The sequence below is a fragment of the Wickerhamomyces ciferrii genome, contig 00039, assembly GCF_000313485.1.
Source record: "Wickerhamomyces ciferrii WGS project CAIF00000000 data, strain NRRL Y-1031 F-60-10, contig 00039, whole genome shotgun sequence".
NCBI lineage: Eukaryota > Fungi > Ascomycota > Saccharomycetes > Phaffomycetales > Wickerhamomycetaceae > Hansenula > Hansenula ciferrii.
The window spans coordinates 45,821-70,795 of record NW_011887701.1 but is presented as its reverse complement, the minus strand read 5'-3'; the positions used below and the strand labels follow the sequence as shown (position 1 = coordinate 70,795).

At 32.2% G+C, this 24,975-nt stretch overlaps 11 protein-coding genes across 11 annotated transcripts; 6 read left to right on the top strand and 5 right to left on the bottom strand.

Moving 5' to 3' along the window:
- Window positions 1-24: 24 nt before the first annotated feature.
- Window positions 25-819, bottom strand: VPS75 (Vps75p; the record flags this gene model as incomplete). Its single annotated transcript, XM_011277629.1, has 1 exon — window positions 25-819. One exon carries the CDS (start codon window positions 817-819, stop codon window positions 25-27), a length of 795 nt encoding a protein of 264 aa, XP_011275931.1.
- A 431-nt stretch (window positions 820-1,250) lies between these two features.
- Window positions 1,251-5,064, top strand: BN7_1717 (uncharacterized protein; the record flags this gene model as incomplete). Its single annotated transcript, XM_011277628.1, has 3 exons — window positions 1,251-3,307; window positions 3,729-4,180; window positions 4,367-5,064. 3 exons carry the CDS (start codon window positions 1,251-1,253, stop codon window positions 5,062-5,064), a joined length of 3,207 nt encoding a protein of 1,068 aa, XP_011275930.1.
- A 178-nt stretch (window positions 5,065-5,242) lies between these two features.
- On the bottom strand, window positions 5,243-6,487 carry RPA49 (DNA-directed RNA polymerase I subunit RPA49; the record flags this gene model as incomplete). The annotated part of the gene is made up of 1 exon (XM_011277627.1): window positions 5,243-6,487. The coding sequence occupies one exon, from the start codon at window positions 6,485-6,487 to the stop codon at window positions 5,243-5,245; it is 1,245 nt and encodes a 414-aa protein (XP_011275929.1).
- Window positions 6,488-6,787: 300 nt separating this feature from the next.
- On the top strand, window positions 6,788-7,297 carry JJJ3 (Jjj3p; the record flags this gene model as incomplete). Its single annotated transcript, XM_011277626.1, has 1 exon — window positions 6,788-7,297. One exon carries the CDS (start codon window positions 6,788-6,790, stop codon window positions 7,295-7,297), a length of 510 nt encoding a protein of 169 aa, XP_011275928.1.
- Window positions 7,298-7,456: 159 nt separating this feature from the next.
- Window positions 7,457-9,298, bottom strand: BN7_1714 (uncharacterized protein; the record flags this gene model as incomplete). The annotated part of the gene is made up of 1 exon (XM_011277625.1): window positions 7,457-9,298. The coding sequence occupies one exon, from the start codon at window positions 9,296-9,298 to the stop codon at window positions 7,457-7,459; it is 1,842 nt and encodes a 613-aa protein (XP_011275927.1).
- A 361-nt stretch (window positions 9,299-9,659) lies between these two features.
- Window positions 9,660-11,300, top strand: MPA43 (Mpa43p; the record flags this gene model as incomplete). The annotated part of the gene is made up of 1 exon (XM_011277624.1): window positions 9,660-11,300. One exon carries the CDS (start codon window positions 9,660-9,662, stop codon window positions 11,298-11,300), a length of 1,641 nt encoding a protein of 546 aa, XP_011275926.1.
- A 59-nt stretch (window positions 11,301-11,359) lies between these two features.
- RAD50 (MRX complex DNA-binding subunit) lies at window positions 11,360-15,197 on the bottom strand (the record flags this gene model as incomplete). Its single annotated transcript, XM_011277623.1, has 2 exons — window positions 11,360-15,121; window positions 15,189-15,197. The coding sequence occupies 2 exons, from the start codon at window positions 15,195-15,197 to the stop codon at window positions 11,360-11,362; spliced, it is 3,771 nt and encodes a 1,256-aa protein (XP_011275925.1).
- A 489-nt stretch (window positions 15,198-15,686) lies between these two features.
- On the top strand, window positions 15,687-17,975 carry CRS1 (cysteine--tRNA ligase; the record flags this gene model as incomplete). Its single annotated transcript, XM_011277622.1, has 1 exon — window positions 15,687-17,975. One exon carries the CDS (start codon window positions 15,687-15,689, stop codon window positions 17,973-17,975), a length of 2,289 nt encoding a protein of 762 aa, XP_011275924.1.
- A 2,850-nt stretch (window positions 17,976-20,825) lies between these two features.
- Window positions 20,826-21,756, top strand: MRPL17 (mitochondrial 54S ribosomal protein mL46; the record flags this gene model as incomplete). The annotated part of the gene is made up of 2 exons (XM_011277621.1): window positions 20,826-20,847; window positions 20,945-21,756. 2 exons carry the CDS (start codon window positions 20,826-20,828, stop codon window positions 21,754-21,756), a joined length of 834 nt encoding a protein of 277 aa, XP_011275923.1.
- A 185-nt stretch (window positions 21,757-21,941) lies between these two features.
- Window positions 21,942-22,937, bottom strand: TEX1 (Tex1p; the record flags this gene model as incomplete). Its single annotated transcript, XM_011277620.1, has 1 exon — window positions 21,942-22,937. One exon carries the CDS (start codon window positions 22,935-22,937, stop codon window positions 21,942-21,944), a length of 996 nt encoding a protein of 331 aa, XP_011275922.1.
- Window positions 22,938-23,243: 306 nt separating this feature from the next.
- RTC4 (Rtc4p) lies at window positions 23,244-24,803 on the top strand (the record flags this gene model as incomplete). Its single annotated transcript, XM_011277619.1, has 1 exon — window positions 23,244-24,803. One exon carries the CDS (start codon window positions 23,244-23,246, stop codon window positions 24,801-24,803), a length of 1,560 nt encoding a protein of 519 aa, XP_011275921.1.
- Window positions 24,804-24,975: the final 172 nt, after the last annotated feature.

Here is a 24,975-nt window from a genome sequence, read left to right as displayed (position 1 = left end):
TGAGTTTATTCTATGTAGGTTTCATTATTCGTCATCTTCTTCGTGTTTTCTTTTAGTACCTCTGCTATCACCCTCTTCATCACTCAAATCTAATGGCTCACTAGCATCAGAATCTTCTTCTTCTTCTAACCCATCTCTTTGAGCTTCAGTATAGTATTTAACAGCATATGGGAAGATTTCTTCTGAAAATAGTCTTGCAAAATCATCACCACTTGGAAATTCTTTACCAGGTTTACGACCAGTCCATTTGAACCAGCCAAAGAAACTCTTCATACCAGCTCTATAATTCTTTTTACCTGCATCTGATTTTTTATCTTGAATTTTTGATGGATTTATAGAATCATAAGACTTTGGCCATATTATATCAATACTTTCAGAAACTAGTCTTTCAGTTTCATCAGCATCAGCTTCATCATCACTATTATCAATATCTCTTTTCTTAGATTTAGATTTTGGTAAGTCTTCAGGATCAAAAGTTTCTAGTTTGAATTTTTTCACTATAGTTTGTTCTGGGAAATCATCATCTAACCCTTCGAACTCAAAAGTTATTGAGAAATCACCTGGTGTTGAATCTTCTGAAGCTGATGTACTAGCAACATCCCAAGAGACGTATATATCTTTAATTAGTTCTAAGAATTTGAAATCTGAAGATCTAATGTACTCTGAGAACTCCGGATGTTGTGATAATACAATATTCCAAAATTTGTCAATGTTACGTGTGAATGAACGTCTTTTTGAGTATATGCTTTGAACACTTTTCAAACGAGCGATTTCTGAAGCAGTTGTTAGCAATTTGTGGGTCTTCAAATGAAATATCATGTCTTTGATACTCACCAGCAGCTTTTTCAGCCCTTTCCATTTCTTCTTCCACTTCAGCTAATCCAATTAAGGCATTTTCAACTGTTTTTCTGAAAATAGTTAGTAGATTGAGACCACCAGTAGAATATAAAGCCACTTACAAACTTGATTTTTCACTCATTGTTATCGAATTATACTGTTTTTGAATTGAATGTTTTAGTATAGATTTCTTCTCCCATACAAATTTTGTTTATGTCTAGGCTAGACCGCGCGAAAAATAGCTCTTATATAAGCACGTCTCCTAAAAAGATCAATATTTCAAACTTTAATTGTAACAAACCTTTATCAAAAAAGTTTATATAAACTAGTGAGCCCCTTTTTGTGACTATTTTAAAAATGTTAACCATGTAATGTTGGTTTTCGATACCAGGAAGTTTATCCATTGAGTAACAATGAAAGGAACAAAGTTACCAGATGAGGTGCTGCTTGAAATTGTTAAAAGAGTTCGTTCAGTTGATACTTATGAGTCGCTTTATCAAGTACCAGAGCTTCGTTGGTGTGTTATCAATTCAATCTTAATTATACGTGATGTGAATGTTAATTACAGTCGTCTTGATGAAGAGCTGAGTGAGCTATCTGAAGTTACTAGATTTCAAATAAATAATCCATTTCCATTGGGAGAGATTTTACAAGGAAGTAATTTAGACAAGTATATTGTATTAGTTGGTGGTAGATGTTCTTTGAAAGAGATAAACTTGGAATTATGTTTGCTTTTATCAGAAGTTTATAAAGTAGCCCATGGTCTTATGATAGAAACCCGTGACTATTGTCAGTTAAACATAGACACCGTTGCTTTTGGGAATTCAATACCTTTATACTTACATGAAGTGACATTCCGTGGAATGGTGTCTTTAAATATTGAAGGTAGTGAAATAAATTTTAATGAGGATCATCATGTCAGGAAAGTGAATACTGAAACTAGAAATATGGGTGCTATTTTGAGATCAAAAGAGCTTCACAATTTAAACATTGATTCTGGCTTTGCTTATAGAGTTTTAGGAGCAGGTTTGGATTTCCATAATTTGAAAACGCTAACATTCAAATGTACTAGGAATAGCTTTTATTTGAACAGTTTTCAAATTCCCCCGGGGCTGGTGTATCTTTCTATTGATACAAGGCCAGAATATTTAACACACATAGATAAATCAAGATCAGAAAACGTCCCGGTACTCGAATTCGAGTCTTTAGATCTAAGCAAACTGGAAACTTTCATTGTCAATACCTCCTTGAAAGAAAAATTGTCATTCAAGGATTGTAAACTTCCCGAATTAGGTGAAAGATTACAAGATAAAGTTCAAAGTTTGATAAATTGTACATTTGCTGATGTGAAAAAGTTCAAACTCAACACTTATAAGGACATACTAATTGAAAATTTGGTACTTCCACAAGCTGAAAAGATTTCAATCAAATCAAAAGTTCAGAACTTCCAGTTGAAAGATTCAGTAAAGAACATTTTAGTGTCACCAAATTTGAAATCAGTTACATTTTCTAATGCTAGTAGCCTTTGTGGTATGAAGCTAATCGAAGGATCAAGAAAATTTGTACCTCCAAATATTAAGCTCAAAGCCAATTTGGATGATAAGAAATGGAGCTTGGTCCATAATATTAGAGCCTTACTGAGTTTAACTAGGGGTGCGGAACCAAATGTCTCAATAAAGTTGGAAGAGAAACAAGGTGGTGGTTACATTGATAGAGAGCTTGAACTTATGGTTTCTGATATTGAGATTGGTAGACAGTCACCAAAGTCGTATAGAAAAACTGGTGTTAATGGGACTTCCAAGATTTGTGAAGTTAAATTTCAAAGAATTAAATCAGAGCCAAAGAGAGAAAGACATCTTGAAGACAGGCCAAAAGAGAATCTATCAAAGTTAATGGATAAAAGACAAAGGAAGGATCACTTTTCAAGAATTAAGAACGGAGGAAAGACCGACAAGAAAAGATTTGAAAAAGAAGGTGGTAATAGATCCTCAAAAGTGGATAAGAAAGCCAAAAAGAACTTTAGAGACAGCACATCTAAAGAGAATGATAAGAAAGACAAGGTAATCTTGAGGGACATCTCATCTAGAGAGAATATCAAGAATGAAAAGGTAAACTTGAAACACAACTCATCTAAAGAAAATATCAAGAAAGACAATAAAGACAATAAAGCTGACAATAAAGACAATAAAGACAATAAAGACAATAGAGACAATAAAGGCTATAAAGACAAAAAACCTAAGGCAAATAGACCACATAACAAGACTAGAGCAGAACAGAAAGTAAAAGCTGATGATGAAGGACCTGTCAAGGTGAATATCAAGAAAATGTCTGAGTCTCAGGATGGGGAGCAGAAACCAACCGAAAGACATAAGAGAAGAGATAACAAAGACAGAAGAAACTCTAAAGAGTCTCCGGTAGTTTTGGAAGTCCTAGCACCAACAAAAGTCTGGCCAAATGGTAAAACCCAACAGTAGCTTGCGTATAAATGTAAATTTGATTTTATAGTTGTTTAGTTTAAATTGAATTCAATATTTTCTCAAAATCAAATTGCGGTGTAGTAAATTTCTGTTTCCCCATACTTTATCGCCATTTTGCCCGTAACAAAATTTAGATAATGAGAGCTATAATCAGGAGCCTAAGAATATATCAGTAATATATAAATTGTGATCTTATTAATACCAAGCTGTTATTAATTTGTGTCCTAAAGTGCTAGTATATCAGAAAGGCTGCTATCAGAAAGATTGACAAAACGAAGTTATCAGATTTACCAATAGAGATATTGATCCTCATAATGAAACAGGTGCGTTGTGTTGACACATACCTTTCTCTTTATAATTTCCTGCTTTAAGAGAAGCAATTGATAATTCAATAACATTTACACATCTTTACAGTCGAGAGAAGTTTCGATTTGAAGACGTACTCTCTAAAATGCCCGGAATTAAAAGTATAGCAGAGTTCAATGAAGTATACGCTCTTGGTGTATTTCGTCTTCCTGACATTTTGAATACTGATAAGTTTTTTATTATAAGTGCTGTTGCATTTGCTGGTGGTATAGGTATGGCTATAGAAACGGCAAAGAAGCTATCAGAGAAAAGCATTTATCATTCTGTAATCATTAACAGAGAAGAAACTTTGACAATTACAGTCCCTGGCGTTTCTGATATCCTTGCTGAAAGTTTTGATTATTCATCCCCCATAATGAAGCAATTAATGTCCATATATTGGAAAGACACAAAGCTATGGGGAACTAAAAAACTATTAATACAGCTTATGTTTGCATCAACGAATGACCAGAGAGGTGGTATTGAATGGCGGTCAAATGAATCAAATTTTTTTGATTTAGGTACCAAAATATCATCAGATTCTTTAACAACATAACAAATCGTTGGTGATTATGCACCTAAAATCTTTGGGTCAAACTTACCATTCCATCAGCTTAAAAAGCTGTCAATCAGATGTGATACTTCACCAAATTTCTTTTTTGATCAAATCATAAAATGTACTTCACTGGAATCATTATCTATTGAAGCTAGCCTAACACAATTCCGACTAATTGTCCAAAGCGTAACCATAGAGCCATGTGTATTGAATAAGTTACACTTAACCAAGTTAAAATTTCTCAAATTAGTACCAGTTGATAAAACAGTAAAGTTCAGACTAGTTGATTGTTATTTTCCAAAACTTGAAACACTGGAACTAATGAAGGATATGGGTTGCCCAATTGAGTTTATAGAGAATTATTACTTTGGGAAGCTAGAAAGCTTCAAGCTTCATTCAAACCGTTTTTTGTCAGTTGATGGACTAAAATTACCAAAAGCCAAGTCAATCTCATTCACTGGTTGGTTTAACCACGGAAGGTATATGATAAAGTTTAGAAATATACAAGTTACAAAGAAGTTAGAAGATTTAACACTTACAGAAGCACATCATTTACGTGCTTTCAGGAAAATTGAAAACAATGGAAGAACCCAATACACACCATCAAAGATTACAATCAAAGTTAATTTAAGCACACAAACCTCATGGAATATCTTGAAACATTACAAAACCATACGGAATAATAACATGAACCCTTCAAAAGTTAGTGTCTTTTTTGAGTTAATTGAGAAAAAAAGTATTAAAAAAACACAAAGGCAGTTATTCATACTTCAGCACGCCTATCCAGAGTTGAAAAATGCAGTGGAACATGCACAAAGACTTGAGGTTATCAGAGTCAAAGTGGTTTGAATAGTGGGTCATCAAACTAGACATAGACTAGGTACAATATTGAAGACCTCTTGGAGCTAGAGAATAGGTTAGATGTTCGTGAAAATTCTCAAAAACGTCTTACATGATGGCTTTCATCTTAAATGATTTATCATTAATATACAAGTTTATTTTTTTATTTGACTGACTAACTGTATATCTAAGTTTTTCTACCTCTTCTAGTCATTTGTGGTAATTTGAATGGAACTTTTAATGAAGCAATTTTGTAAGAAGCTGCAATTGATTTTGGAATACCAAAAGCTTCAGCTTCAGCAACAGTAGCAGATTTAACAATACAACCAAGAGCTTTGAAAAGACCAACTAATCTTGATGGTTTTAATGATAATTCTTGAGCTAATGGACTGATCTCCACAATGAAATTGTTGATATGTAAGATCGTTGCTAATAAGTAACATAATAATTTATCTTCATGATGTGGATCAATAGTATAACCACGATCTTTTGAACGACCAAATTGACCTGGTCTTAAAATGGTAAATCTTTCCAAAATACCATCAATCAATAAATCTGGTGGTGTATTTAATGCTGTACTTAAATTTTCCTTATTAGATATACGTCTGTTTTGATAAACACCAATTAATAATGATGCATAATAGATTAATTGTAATTTTTGTGTTTGACTTTCATTATTAATAGATGAAAGTTGACTTGTAATGTAAGGTGAGTTTTGATATGGTAATAATTCAACTTTCTTTTTGATATCTTCTTCGTTAAGTATAGAACCAACACGAATGAATGTGAGTTCTCTTTTCGGTATTATATTATAAACTGGATAAATGTCTTCAACATTTGTAGCATCAACATCACATGCTGGTGTTGGCCTATCATTCAAGACAGTTTCAGTAAGTTGATCTCTAGTTGGTAATGAAGTTGTACTAGCTTTAACTGTATCAACAATATCAGCTTCAACATCAGCTAGTTTATCAGAATCAATACGATTTCTTTCAAGATCAGAAATAGCTTTCTTAGCCTTTTTCGTACCGAAAGCTTCACCTAATGCATTACGTTGGATATTCATACGAACGTTGTTTTGTTTAACAGCAGGACCTTTTAATTTTCTATGAGCTTTTGATGAAACTGAACCTAATAAGACTGGTGCTTGGTATAAATCAACAGATTTGCTTACTGGATCATAAACAGCAACTGCATATCCACTACTATCTTCTTCTAAAGTAGCACCACTATAGTCCAATCTTTCATTTTCACCATGGAAAATAAATTCATCTTCAGTATGTTTTTTTTGATATAATTCAAATTCAGTATCTTCAGATGCAGTAAACCCGTTAAAGAATGAACCAACGGCAACTTGTGGTTGTTTTGTATAAGATGAGACACGCAATTCAGCAGTGGTATCTTCTCTGCTTCTCTTGTTTCCTGAACCCATGATGCAATTTATCACTTAATTCGATCAGAAATTGATGGATGGATGCTCATCTCTTTATTTACCACTATGTGCCTAATTTAAAAAAATTTGAATAAAAAAAAAATTCAAAAATCCCCGGAATTCAGCAAAAAATTGATCAAAAACCGGAACTCGAATTTTTTTCCATAGTTAAGAAATTTGTGAGTATAATTGATTCTGATTTTATAGTGAACTTTGATATTTTGATACTATATTGCAAGGAAAAAGCATAGATAATAGATAGTGATAGAAATACTTGGTGTGGTATAGTGGGGAAAAAAGATGACATCCATAACGCAAAAAACCCACTATGAAATACTGGAAGTGGAAAGAGATTGTTCAGTTCAAGATGTGAAAAATGCATATAGAAGGAAATTATTAAACATACATCCTGACAAGACAAATAAGCAATTAGATTCAGATATAATAGCCAAAATCAAACTAGCACATGCCACTTTATCAGATCCCCAACTCCGGACCAAATATGATGATGAGTTAATTCAAACTTATAAAAAAAGTGGATTAATAAGTACAGGTGAAGGTCTTGATATTGTAAACTTGGATGATTTTGAATATGTTGAAGAGGATGATATGGGGAATTTCTTGAAAGATTGTCCAAGGTGTACTGGAGAAAATGGATTTGTTTTAACTGAAGATGATCTAGCTGAAAATGGGACACCTGATGGGTTCGGTGGGTATAATATTATTGTTCAATGTAATGCATGTAGTTTATGGTTGAAGATTAAATATTTTGATCTAGAAGATGAAGAAGAAGAAGGACAGCAAGTATGAGTGCAAAAAAACACAAAAGCTACAGTATATTTATCATAAGTTCTATTTCATTCTTTATTTTCTATTATATATACAAGTTTTGAAAAAAAAATAACTGAATGTATGCAAAAGATAAATCAAATTTCATTAAAGTTTGTCATTAAAAATAAAGGCACATGTTTAAAGTTCTTCAGCATGTTTTTGTTGATTCTCAGCACATAATATAGCACCAAGAGCAGCACCCATAGCTGGTAAATCAGTTAATAATTGAATATGACCTTCGGCACTTGCAATTTTAGCTTCCACTGGGAAACCACGTCTTTCAGGCATCAACCATTTATGATGAACAACACCATCACCAGGTCCATAATAAAAATCATCATATTCACCATCTTTTATATCTTGTAGGTTTCTAACTCTAACACCTCTAACTGTAGGAACTTCATTACCATACACTATGGCTAATGGTGGATATTTTTTTGTTGGTTCATAATCTAATTCATCCAAGAATTTCTTAGTTCTATTTAAAGTTCTTGATAAATAATCCATTGATTCTTCATATGTGGCATGGAATTCTTCAGTTGGTTTTTTATGATTTGAAGTTGATGAAGATTTTTTCATATCTAATGATATTAAATGTGTTGGTTTTTGATGAGTAGCATGTTCTAAACTTTGTCTTCTTTCAGGTTTTTGTAATCTTTCCTTGGAGACTAATGGTGATAAGTTATATTCACTCCATACTTCAGGATCAAAATAATCCAAGTTATAAGTCTCATAAGTATCTTTATTAACAAAACAACGTCCATGTCTTGGAAGGAAAACAAAACTAGATCTCATCATGAAATTTACTTCAGCTGTAAGTATTTTGGAACTAAACATAACGGAATCACCATAACGAATTGGACCTAAAATATTTGGACATTCAGATGGAACACCTGCATAAACAACACCACGGAATAAAGAAGGATCTTGTTGCATTGCATGATGAGTTATAAGACCACCCATTGAATGTGCTATAACAATAGCACCTCTCTTATTTGGTCCTTTATTACTGTCTAATGTTGAAAGGAAATCAATCAATTTTTGTGAATTTATATCTGAAGATAATCTCCAATCATAACCAAACTCATGAACTTTTGTTTTACCATTATCAAGTTTTGCTTTTAATTTTCTTGAAATATCAACAGGACCAACATGATCTAACATCCCATCAGGTATTATTTTCCTTTGTGCACGATCTTCATCTTTATCTCTTGGTCCAATTCTAAGGTCAATTTTTCTAATATTGAAACCAGCTCTCAAAGGAATCCAAACTCTTTTATGTGTACGAGCATCTCTAAGAATACTACCTCTATACCCACCAATCACCACAACATCACCATCTATATCATCCCAGATGGTATCTAAAGTATGTCTCCTATCATCATTACTTAATAGATCTAAAGCTATATTCGGTGTTAAAGCTTTTTTCAAAGCTCTTAGACGGGTATTATCAGCACCTTTCTTGTTCTTGAATAGATAACTCTCTTCCAGTGTACTGATTGATTGTTGTTTTTTCAATTTGTATTTAATTTCATCTAAAGAGAATTGTGAATCTCCATCTTCATCTTCATCAGAATTTGTTCCAATGATGGGTAAACCTTGTCTTAAACTTTTGAATGAAGGAAACAGGGATAATGATTTCCCACCAAATGGCAATTGGAAAGTAAATGTCTTGTGCTCATTCTTAAATTTACCACTTTCTAAATCACCAGTGGTTACTTGGTCATCAAACAGTTCTTCCTGGGCTTCTAATGGTTGTTGACCCTCTGCTGGCCTTGATGTGACTGATGTACCACCTATAAATGACGCAGCGGCATCTTCACTCATATCACTAGCATCTTCCACCGTCTGATCGATCCCTGTGTACGGTTGTAGATGGTCTTCATCACTGGTATATCTGGAAACTGGGCTTAATGGACTGCTACTCTTTGGACTTGTGGATGTGATTATATTCTGCTCAACGATGCGGCCTTCTGACATTGTTCAGTCTGGATCTTCGCCTTTGTTTTCTAGCGTTGTGGCTAATGGGAACTCTGTCAACGTGTCTCTCTGTAGAAGTGATCTGTGTCTTTTGTAGCTTTATTCCCAATCAATTTGAAACGAAAGTTGTTGAAGTTGTTGATGTTTTAATTTTGATTTTGATTTCAGCGGGAACCTGTTGTTTATAAATGTGCAGAGTTCCGTCTTAAGCTTAAAAAATTGCATGTGTAGATTTTTCATTTCCCGGTCCAAAACTTTAATCGATGAGCATTAAAATTTCACTATACACGAAATTGCTGGTACGTCATCGAAAAATAACAAAGTTATTCAAAACAGTGGTAAACAGAGACACTAAATCACAATGAAGTACTATCATGTTGGTGTTGATGTGGGTTCGTCATCGATAAGAGTCGCTTTTACGGATTCAAACGGTGTGATTGTGGCTGTAGATAGTGAGAATTTGGATTATACCCAATCTTTAGAAAATCCAAAATTTGTGACACAAAGTTCTGAACAAATTCTCCAGGGCTATGATAGATGTATCAATCGAATCAATGATCAATTAAAAGATGAAGAATTCAAACTAGTTAGTATTGGGGTTGCTGCAACTTGCTCCATGGTAGTTATGGAAAGGACAATAGATGGACTGGTTCCTTATCCTGTTGATTATGGGTTCAAAGATTCAAAACAAAATATAGTATTTTGGATGGATAGTCGAGCTGAAAAGGAAACAAAAGACATCAATGATTCTCTTAAAGGAGATAAGCTACTGAATTATCATGGTGGTGCATTTATAGAGGAAATGGGGTTACCAAAAATAAAATGGCTAATTGATAACATCCCAAATCAAGATCTTGAAGATATTGTATTCTTTGAACTTTATGATTTTATTACTTTCAAACTTTCCAAAGCTTCAAATATTTCCACAGGGACCCAAGATTTAAAGACAAGTGATACTGGATATCATATTGCAATGGATGGATCAATAAAAGGTTGGGATTTAGACCTCTTGAAGAGATTAGATCTTGATATATTATCAAATGGAAATTTCAAAGCTATTGGAAGATTAGAATCTTCATACACCAAAACATATTTACCAATACCTGATGCTGGCTCATTAGTATACATAACTGAAGAAAACTTAGCCATAGGACATGGTGTAATCGATTGTTATGCTGGTTGGATAGCATCATGTGGTAAAAAAATTCAAAATACATTAACTATGATTGCAGGTACTTCAACTTGTTTCCTTGTTGCACATAATAATCCATCACCATCACCAGGTATTTGGGGGCCTTATAATACTTTAATATCTGAATTACAAGTTTCTGAAGGTGGTCAATCAACAACTGGGAAACTTATTGAACATTTATTTGAAACTCATCCAGCTTTCAAACAGATTGAATCAGATCCATTTACATTATTAGAAGATCGTTTAACTATTTTGGAGGCTGTTACTGGAGAAAGTGCACATTTCAAGAATAAAGATAATTTTTTGTATGGTGATTTATCAGGAAATAGAACACCTTATGCAGATGGATCAATGAGAGGTGTGTTCATTGGAGAATCAACTGATATTTCATTGAATGATTTAACTTTGAAATATCTTTGTATTTTAGAATTTTTAGCTTTTCAAACTAAACAAGTTTTGGAATCTTTAAAAGGACATGATATCGGAAAAGTAATCATTTCGGGGAGCCAAGCTAAAAACTTAAGATTTGTGAAATTATTAGCTATGGTTACTGGTCTCCCTGTTGAAGTTAGTAAGACCCAACCAGGATATTCTGGGGTTAAAGGTGCTGCTTATTTAGGTATAGCTGCATTTCAAAGAAAATCATTGTTAGAAATAATTTCTAATTTGAATGAAGATGGTGTTGTATATGAACCTGAAGTTAGTGATCCAAAACTTGTAAAACTTTTGGAAGTTAAGTATAGAGTTATGAAAGATATGGCTGAAAGACAGAGAGATTATAGAAATTGGGTATCAAAGGCATTAGAGTGAGAATTAATAATAAATAATTGTATGTATTAATGCAAATAGTTATAGATGTAGTCAACAATTCATTCTGATACACGACTAATATTAACCCAATCAATTTGAGATTTTTGAGCTTCATTTCTTCTAACTTTGTAAAAATGATCAGTATATTTAGCAGCATTCATATAAGTTAAGAATTTCTCATCATGAGTAATAACAATTAATTGAAAATTTTTTTGACTTTGTCTCATTTCAATAATATTACCTAATGATCTTGCTAATGATTCAATATTTTCAGCATCAAGGTTAGTTGTAGGTTCATCAAGGGCAATAACACCACAATTTGTACCAAAACATTCAGCTAATGCTAATCTAATAATAATTGATGCTAACACTTTTTGACCTGCTGAACATCTACCTCTCATATCTAATTCAGCATCTTGTTTCACCATAACAACACGATAGTTATAAGTTCTATTACCTTTACTTGCAGTGTTTTGATCACTTTTAATCATGATTGTATCAACATCTGTACCACTATATGTACCTTTCCATAATTCATCAATTGTTCTATTGATTTCCTTCATCTTAATACTATGGTATTGCATAATTGCAGAATCAAGAGCTTTTGAATATGTATTCAAATCATTTGATACTAAAGTCTTGGTTTGTAGTTTAACCCATTCTTCTTGATATGCTTGTTCAACTTGTTTAAATTCAGTTCTCAATTCTTTTTCAAATTGTTTAACTTGATCTTCAATTTGTTTAACTTCACCCATTTTACCAGCTAAATCTGCATTCATCTTGGAATATTGTTCTCTAAGAACTGCTGAACGTTCTTCATAACGATCTCTTTCACTTTCAGCATTTTGTGCATCAAGACTCTCAATATCATGTTCAATATTATCTAATTGCTTTTGCATATGTCTTATATCCAAATTATTCTTCAAGTTTCTTTCTTCACTACTTGTATCCGCTAATTTTTTCTCTTCATCTGATACACGAGCTAAAGTTGATTCAATTTCTTCTTCATGTTCTGCAATCAGAGTACTGATTAATGAAACTTCTTCTTGACATTTAGCCAACTTCTTGGAGTCAACATCTACATAATATGTAATGGATCCATTCAAATTCGAAAATTCCTTTTGGTGATCTTTGAATTTACTAACTTCATTTTGTTGGTTTTTGATGGAAACTTCATTTTCTCTTTGTTTTGCAGAGAGTTCAGAAGATGCTTGATTAACCTGCTCTTCTAATTCTTCAAGAATACCATTAGATTTAGCAGCTTGTTCTTGTAATTTAACAATCTTATTTTTATACTCTTCAATAGATTTCAACAAATTTTCCTTTTCCACAAGACCTCTTTCAATAATACTAATTGCTAATCTTTTATCCTTAACATTACCTTCTAAGATGGAAACTTCACGTTGTTTAGAGTCTTTCTCTTCAAGAAGGGTATTAACTTCAGTTCTTAAAATTTTCAAAGTTGTATGCTTCTCCTTTTGTTCTTTTTGTAATTCATCTAAGCTTTTAGCAGAATATCCATAATCATTTAATTCTTTCTCTTTATCAGATAATTGAGATGAAACATTTGATAAGTCATGCTTCATTCTGGTGATTTCACTAACTGCATTTTTAATGTCGTTAAGACTTTCTAGTTTATGTTTAGCTTCATCTGCTTTAGCCTTTTGTGTAGTAAACTCAGATTCAACTTTCTTATATCCTGGTTCAGATTTTGCAACTTCAGATTCAAGAGTTTTAACCTTATCCTTCAGCGTCTTGACTCTATCAACTATTTGTGACAACGACCTCAAACTATCCAAATATTCTTTGGTTTCCACTACATCTTCTTGGAAAGATTTTTCAGCATCACCATTAGTTTTCTCTTTTAAAGCTTTTAGAAAGTTGGTCAGCCCTGGCTTATCATCAAACTTTCTTGAGCACAAAAAACATGAATGATCAGATTCAGCAATTTCTAATGCTTTTTTATTAAACTCTAATGTTGTTTTAGTAACCTTTAAGTTTTCCAATGCAAGTTTATATTGCTTTTCTGCATCACCCAATTCATCATCATAATCATCGATACCAAATTCAACTTCATCATTATATTTTTGTAAAGATGATTCTAATTCTTTCTCATAATTGGAAATTGTTGTCTTCTTGAATGACGCTTCAGATTCAAGTTTGGAAAATTGGTCTTGTAACTTACTCAAGTCGATTTCACCTCTTTTAGCTTCAGCTGTTGCCTTGTTCACTTTAGCTCTATAACTCTTATCTAAATCTTCAATATTTAGTTGTTCCTTTTGGAAAATCTCATTATTTGTTTCAATAAGTTTGGCAAGAGCTTTTTCTCTGTATCTTTTTTCATCTTTCAATAAAGAAATTTTAGCATGCGCATCAGCTTGTTTATGACTCTGAGATAATTCATTACCGATATTTTCAAGTTCAATTTCTAAATTTGAAATTTCAGTATTTTTAGTCTTGATATCTTTTAATAAATTTTCAACAACTTTTTCACCTTTCAATTTGTTAAGTTTTGTCTCTAAATCTTCCAATTTGGTCTTTTCATACTCAAGACCACCTTCATTAACATCTAAATCGTTGATCTTATTGTTTTGTGCTTTGATTTCCTTTTCATGAGCTTCTATATCACTTAATGTATAATCTCTATGTTGACGTTCTTTCAATTTGGAATCTGAAACTAATTTCAATTTTTGTGAAAGATCAGCTTCTGCCCTTTTAGCAGTTTTCACCAATGACTCTAATGATCTTTCACTATTATCAACCAAGCTAGTTAACTCACTTTCAAAACTTTGCACATCGCCCGAACTTGAATCTATACCCAATTTGGATGCAATTGAATTAACTAAAGTTTCACGTCTTTGTAAATTTTCTTGATATTCAGCTTCTTTACCCTTTAATTGACCTTCCTCTCTGATCATATGACTATAGTCTTGTCTCAGTGTTTTCAAGTTTGATTGTTTATCACTAACTTCATATTTTAAATCATTAACTTTAGATTGTGCTTCTTGAACCATGCTTTGGAAATTAGCTAGTTTGTACTGAATATCTTCATCAGATTCCGGAAGTAATCTTGTGGAATCTTCCAATCTTGAAATTTGTTCATTCAATGATCTTTGTGAATGCTTATAACTTTCTAATTTAGATAAAACTTTCTGAAATTCTTGATTAGATTTGAAAAGTTCATTACTTTCTTTAGCTATACGTTGTAAATCTTCCTCTAGAAGTGCAGTTTCTTCTCTATAATCTTCAATTTGTTTATTACTAACACTGATTTTTTCCTTAACACGATCTGCACGTTCTTTATCAGTCTTTAAATGCTTGACCGATTGATCTAGCAACTTGATTTCAACAGCCATATCTTTCCGTATCACTTTAATATTATCCAATGCCTTTGTAAATTTCAAGGCTTCAAAAATTTCATCAAATCTCTTTTTCAATACTGATGGTTCAGCTAATGGCCATAAACTTTCATCTTGATGACAAAAGATAACATAATCCAAAATAGCTTTAGAGACACCAAGATATGTTGGCACTTGAGCATCAAGTTCGGCACATTTAGTACTTATAGTGGTTCTTTCACCTCTATGTAAAGCTAATAATTGACCTTCTAATGTCTTGAATGTAGCAGTAGTTCTCTTAACGGTCAAAAGCATAGCTCTGGTACATATCATTGATACACCAGAAGCATTGGTGAATGCTAATTTAACTTGTGCTCTGACTTCTTTTTCATCTGTCATCTTTGGATCATGTAAAAAGGCACCACCTTTACTATTTGGTGGAAGATCACCAGTTGTTGAATACTTTAGACATTCAATGATAGTCTAACATCACTAGTTAGTATACAGCAAATAACCAATTTGAGAATAAATATCATACTCACAGTCTTACCAGTACCATTTTGACCAACAATCAATGTCAACGGTCTTCCAAACTCAATTGTCTCTTGTGACCCTGGATCAAACGATCTCACACCCTGGATTGATAACTTTTCACCAAATTTGTTAATATTTCACCATACTAAACGCGCTTACCTTCACATTGTAAACTTACTTTGTAGATAGCAGACCTTAATCAATGTTAGTAACCAGAAATACCATAATCAAATGATTCCACCATCGAAAAACTCACATTTTGAAACAAGTTATAACCAAATCAGCCCTCAAAATTCCTCTCTTTTGCTTACAATTACGCCTTCTAATTGACTTTTAAGCGCCCTTCTATAAAAAAAATATCACCGTACTAAAACAAAATTCGCGAACGTATACGTGGAAAAAAATATTGAGACATTTTGTGAGTAATAAACTTATAAACATCAAATCCAGGTTTGAACAGCGTCAACTCCATTGCATGATACTAAGTAAAGTAAAGACACTGCTACTGAGGAACATGTCTACTGTCAATAAAGCTAAAGTCACACAGCCTAAGTGGAACTCACCGGTCAAGAAAAATGCCACTGAAAATGGTGAACCAGTTTTGAAGTTATACAACTCTTTAACAAGAACAAAAACTGAATTTCAACCTATTGAAGGAAAGAATGTCAAATGGTATTCATGTGGTCCTACAGTCTATGATTCAAGTCATATGGGTCATGCTAGAAACTATGTTACAATCGATATCAATAGAAGAATCTTACAAGATTATTTTGGGTATAATATCAAATTCGTTCAAAATGTTACAGATATTGATGACAAAATCATCATTAGAGCTAGAGTCAACTATTTGTTTGATGAATTCAAAAAGCAATACTCTGGTGAATCAACTGTTAATGAATCAGTTTTGAGTAAGAGTAAAGATGCATGGAGTAAATTCATTACTAAAAACTTATCAGAAGCTCCAAGTTCAGAATCGGACTTTATTACTTGGTCAGAATCAGTTAATGTTACTGAAAAGCAAGTTCAAGAACCAAAATTCCCAATGCATTTGAAATCAGCCAAAACTGCATTATCAGCTATCCAAAATTATAAAACAATTCCAAAAGATGAATTTTTCGAAAATATTAAAGATGTTCTTGTACCAGTTTTGGATGAAGAATTAGGTCATACTATAAATGATCCAGAAATCTTTAAAGCTACTCCAGCATTTTGGGAAAAGAAATATAATGAAGATATGGTTGCTTTAAATGTTTTACCACCAACTATTGTCACTAGAGTCTCAGAATATGTCCCAGAAATTATTGAATTTGTGGAGAAGATCATTTCAAATGGTTATGCTTATGCCACTGATGATGGTTCAGTTTATTTTGATACTGTTAGATTTGATAAATCAGAAAATCATGATTATGCTAAATTACAACCATGGAATAGAGGTCAAGCTGATTTGATTGCTGATGGTGAAGGTTCATTATCAACTGGTTCAGGTAAAAGATCTACAAATGATTTCGCACTTTGGAAATCATCAAAACCAGGTGAACCTGAATGGGAATCACCATGGGGTAAAGGTCGTCCAGGATGGCACATTGAATGTTCAGTTATGGCTACAGCTGTCTTGGGTAAAGAAATGGATATTCATTCAGGTGGTATCGATTTAGCCTTCCCACATCATGATAATGAAATTGCTCAATCTGAAGCTTGTTATGATCATGAACAATGGGTCAATTATTTCTTACATACAGGTCATTTACACATTGAAGGACAAAAAATGAGTAAAAGTTTGAAAAATTTCATCACAATTCAAGAAGCTTTAGAACAATATACACCACGTCAATTAAGATTAGCATTTGCTTCATCACAATGGAATAATCAATTAGATTTTAAAGTTGCTTTGATTCAAGAAGTTAAAGGTTTTGAAAATACTTTAAATAAATTCTTTAAAAATGTTAGAGCTTTAAATAATGATTATAAGAGCCGTCTTGATTCAAATGCCATTATTTCCATCAAAACTGGACCTTTAGAAACAAAATTATTTGAAAGTTTAGAAAAAACACAAGATGATGTTCATAATGCATTCTGTGATAATTTATCTACACCACAAGTCTTGAAATCACTTGCTGAATTAGTTTCAACTTCTAATACTTATATTGTTAATGTTGGTACTGAATTAAGAATTGATGCCTTATTACAAGTTGCTTATTTTATCACTAGAATTATAAATGTTTTAGGGTTCCCATCAAGATCAGATAATATTGGTTGGAAAGATGAAGATTCAGCAGATGGAACTTCATCAGGTTCAACTGAAGAATTATTATTACCATATATCAAGGAATTATCTTCATTTAGAGATGCTGTTCGTTCAGGTTCCATAAACAAGGTTCAATATTCTGAATTATTAAAAGCTTGTGATGAATTACGTGATGTTGGTTTATTGAACCTAGGTGTTTCATTAGATGATCGTACAGATGGTCAACCAGCTTTAGTTAAATTTTTATCAGAATCTGAAAAGACTGAATTAATTAAACAACGTGAAGAAAAAGAACAACGTGAAAAGGAAAAATTAGCTAAAAAGGCAGCTCAACAAAAATTAAAAGAACAACAAGAAAAAGAAAGAATGGAAAAAGCTAAAACAGCACCAAATGATTTATTTAAAACTTCTGAATATTCAGAATGGGATGAACCTGGTATTCCAACAAAAGATAAAGAAGGTAATGAAGTTACCAAGAGTGCTAAAAAGAAATTGCAAAAACAATATGATGCACAAAAGAAACTACATAACGAATACTTGGAAAAAATAAAGAACTAGATGTATAGAAGAAGGTTGTAATATAAAACACTTTATTAATTTTAAAATTGAATTGTATTGTACCAAAGCTTAATATGATGAATAATCAGTTACATAATCCAAAACCACGTGATTAATGGTTACCCTCTGGTTTTCACGAAATCACCTCATTGGCCTCCAAAAAAAAGGTACAAAAATGCCAACAAATTAATGAAATCACATTCTTTTACCAACCACTTTTCATAGAATATAAACAAATTCATCGTTTTTTGGTAGATATTGTATTCAGATAACAAGTGAAAAGTTCAAGTATCAGAATTAGTTTACACGTATCGTAATCAGTATCATTTACGACTAGTATTCAAGCAAGAAAAGAAAGTTATAATATAGTTGTATTCACGTATTAATTGTATTTTGGTAAATTTTGTTAATTGAGAGATTGAAAAGTAATATTCAATTAAGATATATCATAATCTACACGTAAACAAAAAAGGTTTAATTATTAATTCAAGTAACTATAGAGTGTACTTTCAAATCATAACAAGAGTAAATTGTATCAAAATTCAAAAATGTCGGTTGAGAACTTTGTAGAAGTTTTAGATGGGTTAAAATCTATGAAATCAGGTATTTCAGGTTCACGTATTAAGAAATTGACTCAAATTGCCGTTGATAATGTTAACGTAAGTATTTGGTAAACCTATAAGTGTCTAATGTGATTCATGAATGTGATTTGATCTTAAAGTCAAAATCGAAGTATTCTGCTCTTTTTTGTTTTTAGTGGCAAAATATCTTTAGATCAGATACACTCAGACACTCATACAGTGATTCCCCTTCAAGAAGTTGTATATACTAACCCTTTTTAACCAGGATGAATCAAATTTTGTTGATGAAGCAAAGAAATACTTAAGAAATGCACCATCTACTCATAAATTAGGTGGGTTATATGTCATCGACTCTATAGCGAGAGCTTATAAAGAACAAGCCAATAAAAATGGTGAAACTGTTTCAGCTAATGCTAGAGAAGGTACATTTGCTGATGCTTTATATAAATTTAATGAATTTATCCCAGAAGCTTTATCATTAGTTTTAGAAGTTATTACTCCAGAACAAAAGGAAAAAGTTGGTAAATTATTAGAAATTTGGAGAAGATCAAATACTTTCGAAGAAAGACAAATACAATTCATTAAATCTAAACATTTTGGTGGTTCAGCTCCAAGTTCAGCTACACCAACTCCAGCACCAGCTCCAGCCGCTGCACCAGCTCAACCAGCTAATGCTAATGATATCTTGAAGAATTTAGCTGCTTTAACAGGTCAAACTCAACAACCTCCAGTTCAAGCACCAGCTCAACCACAACCACCTGCAAATGTATCTTCAGGTTTAGCTTCTCAAGATCCTCAAGCTCAACAAGCTGCTTTATTACAAATGTTATCAGCTTTACAAGCTTCAGGTCAAATGCCACCATTACCTCAACCACCAACTGCACAACAATCAGCTCCAGCTCCTTTCCAACAACAATCACCACCAGTTGGTGGCCGTGGTGCTGCTTTATCACAAGAAGAAGCTTTTAGAAGTTTTAGAAGTAATAATGGTGCTGGTCCTGATTCAAGTCGTGATAGAAATAATTATTCAAGAAGAGGTCGTAATAGATCAAGATCACCAGATAGATCAAGAATTAATAAAGATCTTCCACCAGCAGGTCATGTTGTTGGTGAACGTAATGTTCCAGGCACTGCTCATTACAGAGAAAAACATGTTAGTTTTGATGAAAGTTTACCAGGTGGTTCAATTAAAGTTTTAAGTCGTACATTATTTATTGGTGGTGTTCCAAATTATATGGATGATTTGGAATTAGCTTCTGTATTGAGACCTTTTGCTGAAGTTCAATCTGTTATTTTAAACAATGAACGTAAACATGCTTTTGTTAAAGTTTATTCAAGAGCTGAAGCTGAAAATGTCATGTCATCATTTAATAAAGATGGTCGTTATTCATTAAGAACTCGTTGGGGTGTTGGTTTTGGTCCACGTGATTGTTGTGATTATCAACATGGTATTAGTATGATTCCATTAGCAAGATTAACAGAAGCTGATAGACGTTGGGTTAATGCAGCTGAATGGGGTGGTGTTGGTATGGAAAGACCATTAGTTCCAGGTTTAGTTATGGAAGAACCAGATATTGAAATTGGTGAAGGTGTTTCATCAAAAGCTATTTCTAAGAAAATGCCAACTGATGGTTCAAGAAATGGTCCAAGATCAACTAAACCAGGTGAACCTGATGATAGTTATACTGATCCTTTCAATAATTCTACAATTCCATCTTTTATGCAAGGTTCAAATAATAAAGCTAATCCATTAGCTAACTTGTTTAATCAACAAGCTCCAACTCAAGGTCCACCAGCACAAGGTCCACCAGCTCAACAAGCCCCACCACCACCAGCTGCCGGTGGTGATGCTAATGCTCAATTATCAAACTTGATGGCCTTTTTACAAGCTAAAAATTCTGGTCAACAATAGATCAACGAAAAAGAACATTGTTTTTAATATTATGAATTCTTAGTCTAGCAAAAGTAGCAAAATAATGTTTGATTTTATATAGTTTTTCTTTAAATGTATTATACTTATATTTTATACAAGATTGTAGTAATTAATGAAATGATATTATTTATTAATTTGTATGGTGTTTTACCCGGTACGCCCAAGATTTAATTGAAAGTAATTCGCGAGTTCACTTTTTTAAAAATATTCGCGAATTTTGATCTTTCAATGTACAATTTTTTTTTGTTGAAAGTGAAAAATTCAAAGATTGAAGGTAAATAAGTTTTAGAAGTTTTTAGTTTAGTATCTAGTTCAAGACCAATATATTTGTTAAAAATGGTGCAGTCAAGATCAATAAGTAAGTAATGGATTCAGATAGTGAAGATGCCTTGTCTTAATGTGAAGTTTGTATACTAACAATATGATTATAGTATTCAAAAGATGTCTAGCGACAGCTCCAAAAGTTAAAGAAACAATACCATTAGAAAGTTTAAGATCTACATTATTATTAGCAAGAAATCCAATTGTTACACCAGATTTAACACCTTTTGAAAAAGTTTATTATAATTATCAAGAAGAATTAGAACGTCGTTTAATGTGGACTTTCCCTCAATATTATTATTTTAGAAAAGGTACACTTTCAGAACGTCGTTTTGTTGCAGCACAAAAAGGTCCAGTTACTAAACAACCAGGTGTTTTCTATGAAAAGGGTAAACCAGATGTTGTTCATAACAGAGAAAGAAGATTGAAACAAGAAATTGTTATTCCAAGACAAGAAACTGAAGAAGGTAGTTCGTTAGATGAAATTAATAGACCAGTTATTCCAAATTCAAGAATCACTAAAGCGGATGAAATTAATGATATAACAAGTCTTGAACGTAAATTACCAAGAACATTATATTTATTAATTAAAGATTCAAAATTAGGTTGGAGATTACCATCATTCTCAATAGAGAATACATCAAAAGGATTAAATGAAGTAGCAGAAGAAGGATTAAGAAAATTAGGAGGTGAAGCTATAAATACATGGAATGTTTCAAATACAGTAACTGCAGTTTTAAAATTCCAAAATGATAAACTTGTGAAATCAGATGATTCCAGCAGTGATTTAACAAGAGAATATATTATTAAATCTCATATTTTATCTGGTTCTTTCAAACCAGAAGATTCAAATTTAGAATTTGCTTGGTTATCAAAAGAAGAATTGAAAGATTATGTTTCAGAAGATTATTTCAATGCTACTGAATTTTTATTATCTGATATCTAAGTTGATATTCGGAGCAAACATGAATGTATAGTAGAAGGATAAACTTGTATATAAAAAAGAAAAATCATTTGATGAACTTAGATCATCAAAACACTACCAAAAATACATATATAAAGGCATGAATGAGTAATTACACAAAATAGTAGTATAACCAGAAAAGCGCTGTATATTTTTTATATTTATAATTATCTATCTCTTGATCTACCACCTTGACCTGAACCTTTCATTGTTAAAAGCACTTCACCATCACTTGTTGAATAAGCAAATAATGTTTTAATAGGACAAAACCATAAATTTGGATAAGTTGAAGCACCAGCAATACATTTGGGTAGTTTATGAAATTCATTATGTGAACTAATTTCAAAAATTTTTGCAGGTTCACCATCTTCATATGTAATTGAAAGATAAGTACCATCTCTTGATATATCAACTTGTGCTACTGGTTCATCAATCTCTGCGTATATAGATGTAACAGCCATTGTATCCATTGACCAGATTGTAACTGAACCTTCATTACTACCAGCGACTAAACGATTACCTCTTGCTTCAAATTTTAAGGATTTAATTATAGATCTATGACCTTTTAAAGTATGTAAATGATTTAACTTGTCATTTGCAAATTTGTATAATAAAATTGAACCATCTGATAATCCAAAGAACAAAAAAGATGAATTATTATTCCATGTTACTGAATAAACATTTTTTTCAATTTTGATAGTTTCCACAATGTTATAACTCTTGGAATCAATGATATTTATAACATTTTGTTTACTTATAGAGACAATATATTTAGCATCTCCAGAATATTGAACCAATATATTACCATTAACACCAACATCCATCTCCTTGATCAAAGCACCTCTTTGAGTATTCCATATCTTAACTTTTTCATCATTACCAACAGTAGCTAAATCTGTTTCTGAAGCTGGATTCCATGATATAGATTCCACTTGTTTAGCATGACAATCATCAATCACCACTGGAGGAAGATTTACCAATTCACAATTGTTCAATTTCCATATTCTAAGTGTCCCATCAGTTCTACTATATGCTATTCTTGAAGCTGGATTGTTCCATTGTAATGTTATGACTTCATTTGGTCTATAACGAGATGTTCTTGAAGCATTGGCGTTGTCTGGGAGTGTCACTGTCACAAGATCTCTGAAGTACTGCACAGTCATCTTGAAATAATACCTTCTGAAATCAAAGAAGAACCTTTGCTTAAATCCTTTGAAATAATTTGTTCTCTTTCATAGTAGAATCCTTTGTTTTGGCCTTCACTTTGATTGAAATCGAAAAGACCCATCGGTTGGCGCAGGAAATTCATTAATTTTGAAAAATCAAAACAATTTTGTATACAGATTTGACCAAACCATTTAAAGAAAAATTGGAATTGAAGTGGTTTAACACGCGTTTTAAAGATTGGTTTCAAGCTGGTTACGTGTATCTTATCTAGAGAATCATATTAGTGAAAGAAACAAGTTAAAATGTCCAATGCTTTTTCAAGAAGAGGTCAGAAATCAAGTGGATCTCAAACACAACCTAGATTGACTAGTTCAATTAGAAGACTGCCACCTCCACCACGTATAGGACAAGGGAGCTATCAATCACTTGGTAGTAGGAAACATGATTACAAGGGGAAGCCAATTACTGTTAGTGATCCAAGTTCTGATCGTGAAGTAACACCTGAAAAACAATCGAGATCTTCAAATGAAGAAGATGATCTTGAAAATATATCACAAGAAGAGTTTGATTTAAAAAGCCCCGTAAAGAAACAGAAGAAACCTTCAATGTTTAGTAAAGCTGCAAAATTTGGGAAATATAAGACTGCTCCTGATTTGGGCCCTCATAAAGCAAATTTACTTTCAGACGTCAGACCTACATTTAGTAAAATAATAAAGAGAGTTTCAAATCCAAACCCTGGACGGATAGATCCAGCATTCGATGCATCAAGAGGTGAAAACTATAATAAATCAAAAGAGAAATCAAATAATAAAAAGTCCAAGAATGATAATAGTTCAGCAAAAGATATAGATTTGTTGGACAATCTTACAGAAGAAGAGAAGAAACTTATGGGAGGAAGTAATAAAACTTTAAAATTAGCTACAAAAGCACCACCATCATCAGTTCCTGATTCATTTTTAACTGCAAAGATCAAAAATTCAGACAAAGAAGAACCTGTAAAAGAACCTGAAGTTGAATTTACAGAGGAAGAATCTAAATTAACTGGTGAGAGTAAAATCAGTAAACTATTAGCCAATACCAAAGCTAAAAATGATGATTTCTTAGAAACCTTACAAAAATCTAAAATTACTAAACGTGATACACCAGAATTAGAAGATAAAAATAAAAGTTATATTAATATAGATATTGATGAGTCATTTGATACTGGATTAGTTAACAATTTTGAAGAATTTAATGAAGCTAAAAATTTCAAAAAACAAAGAAAAATTATTGAATCTAAATATGAAAATAAATCATTTCCAATTGTTTGGGATGAAGATGATTTTATTGCAAAAGCAACACCTCATTTATCATGCGTCCCCAAGATACTTTCTGGTAAACTAGATTCACCATATTATGCAGAAGCATCAGATATTGCTAAAGAATCACCAAGTACACATTTATCATCATCAGAATTTCTTAGACTTCCAATTTCTCATTTTACTATTGGATTCTATGGTGTTAAAAGACAAGCTATAATTGCATCAATAATTAAACAACATTATCAAAAAGATCTTGAAAAAGCTCAATTGATTAATAAGACAATGAAATTTTGGTCATTAGATTCATTTGTTCTTTATGTCTTATCATGTGAAGTTGCTGTAAGAATGGCTGCTAAGGATTTGAAAATATCAGCGGGTGAAGCATTAGACATACTTGAAGAAACTGTGGATTATGGTAAATATATAACAGATCCTGTTCCTGTTGCACCATCAACTAAACCAACAAATTCTCAAGGAAATCGAAATGATGTTGAAGAGATCCTCAGTGAATCTGAAAAAGAAGATGAAATTGAAGATGATTCAGAGCTTGATATCCTATAATAATAATAATACACAGCATTTTCATAGCATAAATTTGAATCAAATTCCTATTGTTAAAAATGATGTAATTTGATAATTTTACTTATACGTTTGGTCAGCGCAACATTTTCCCATCGGCTCATCGCACCGGGTAAATTTTCTCGGAGTTTTTTTTCTTTTACTATGATGTACA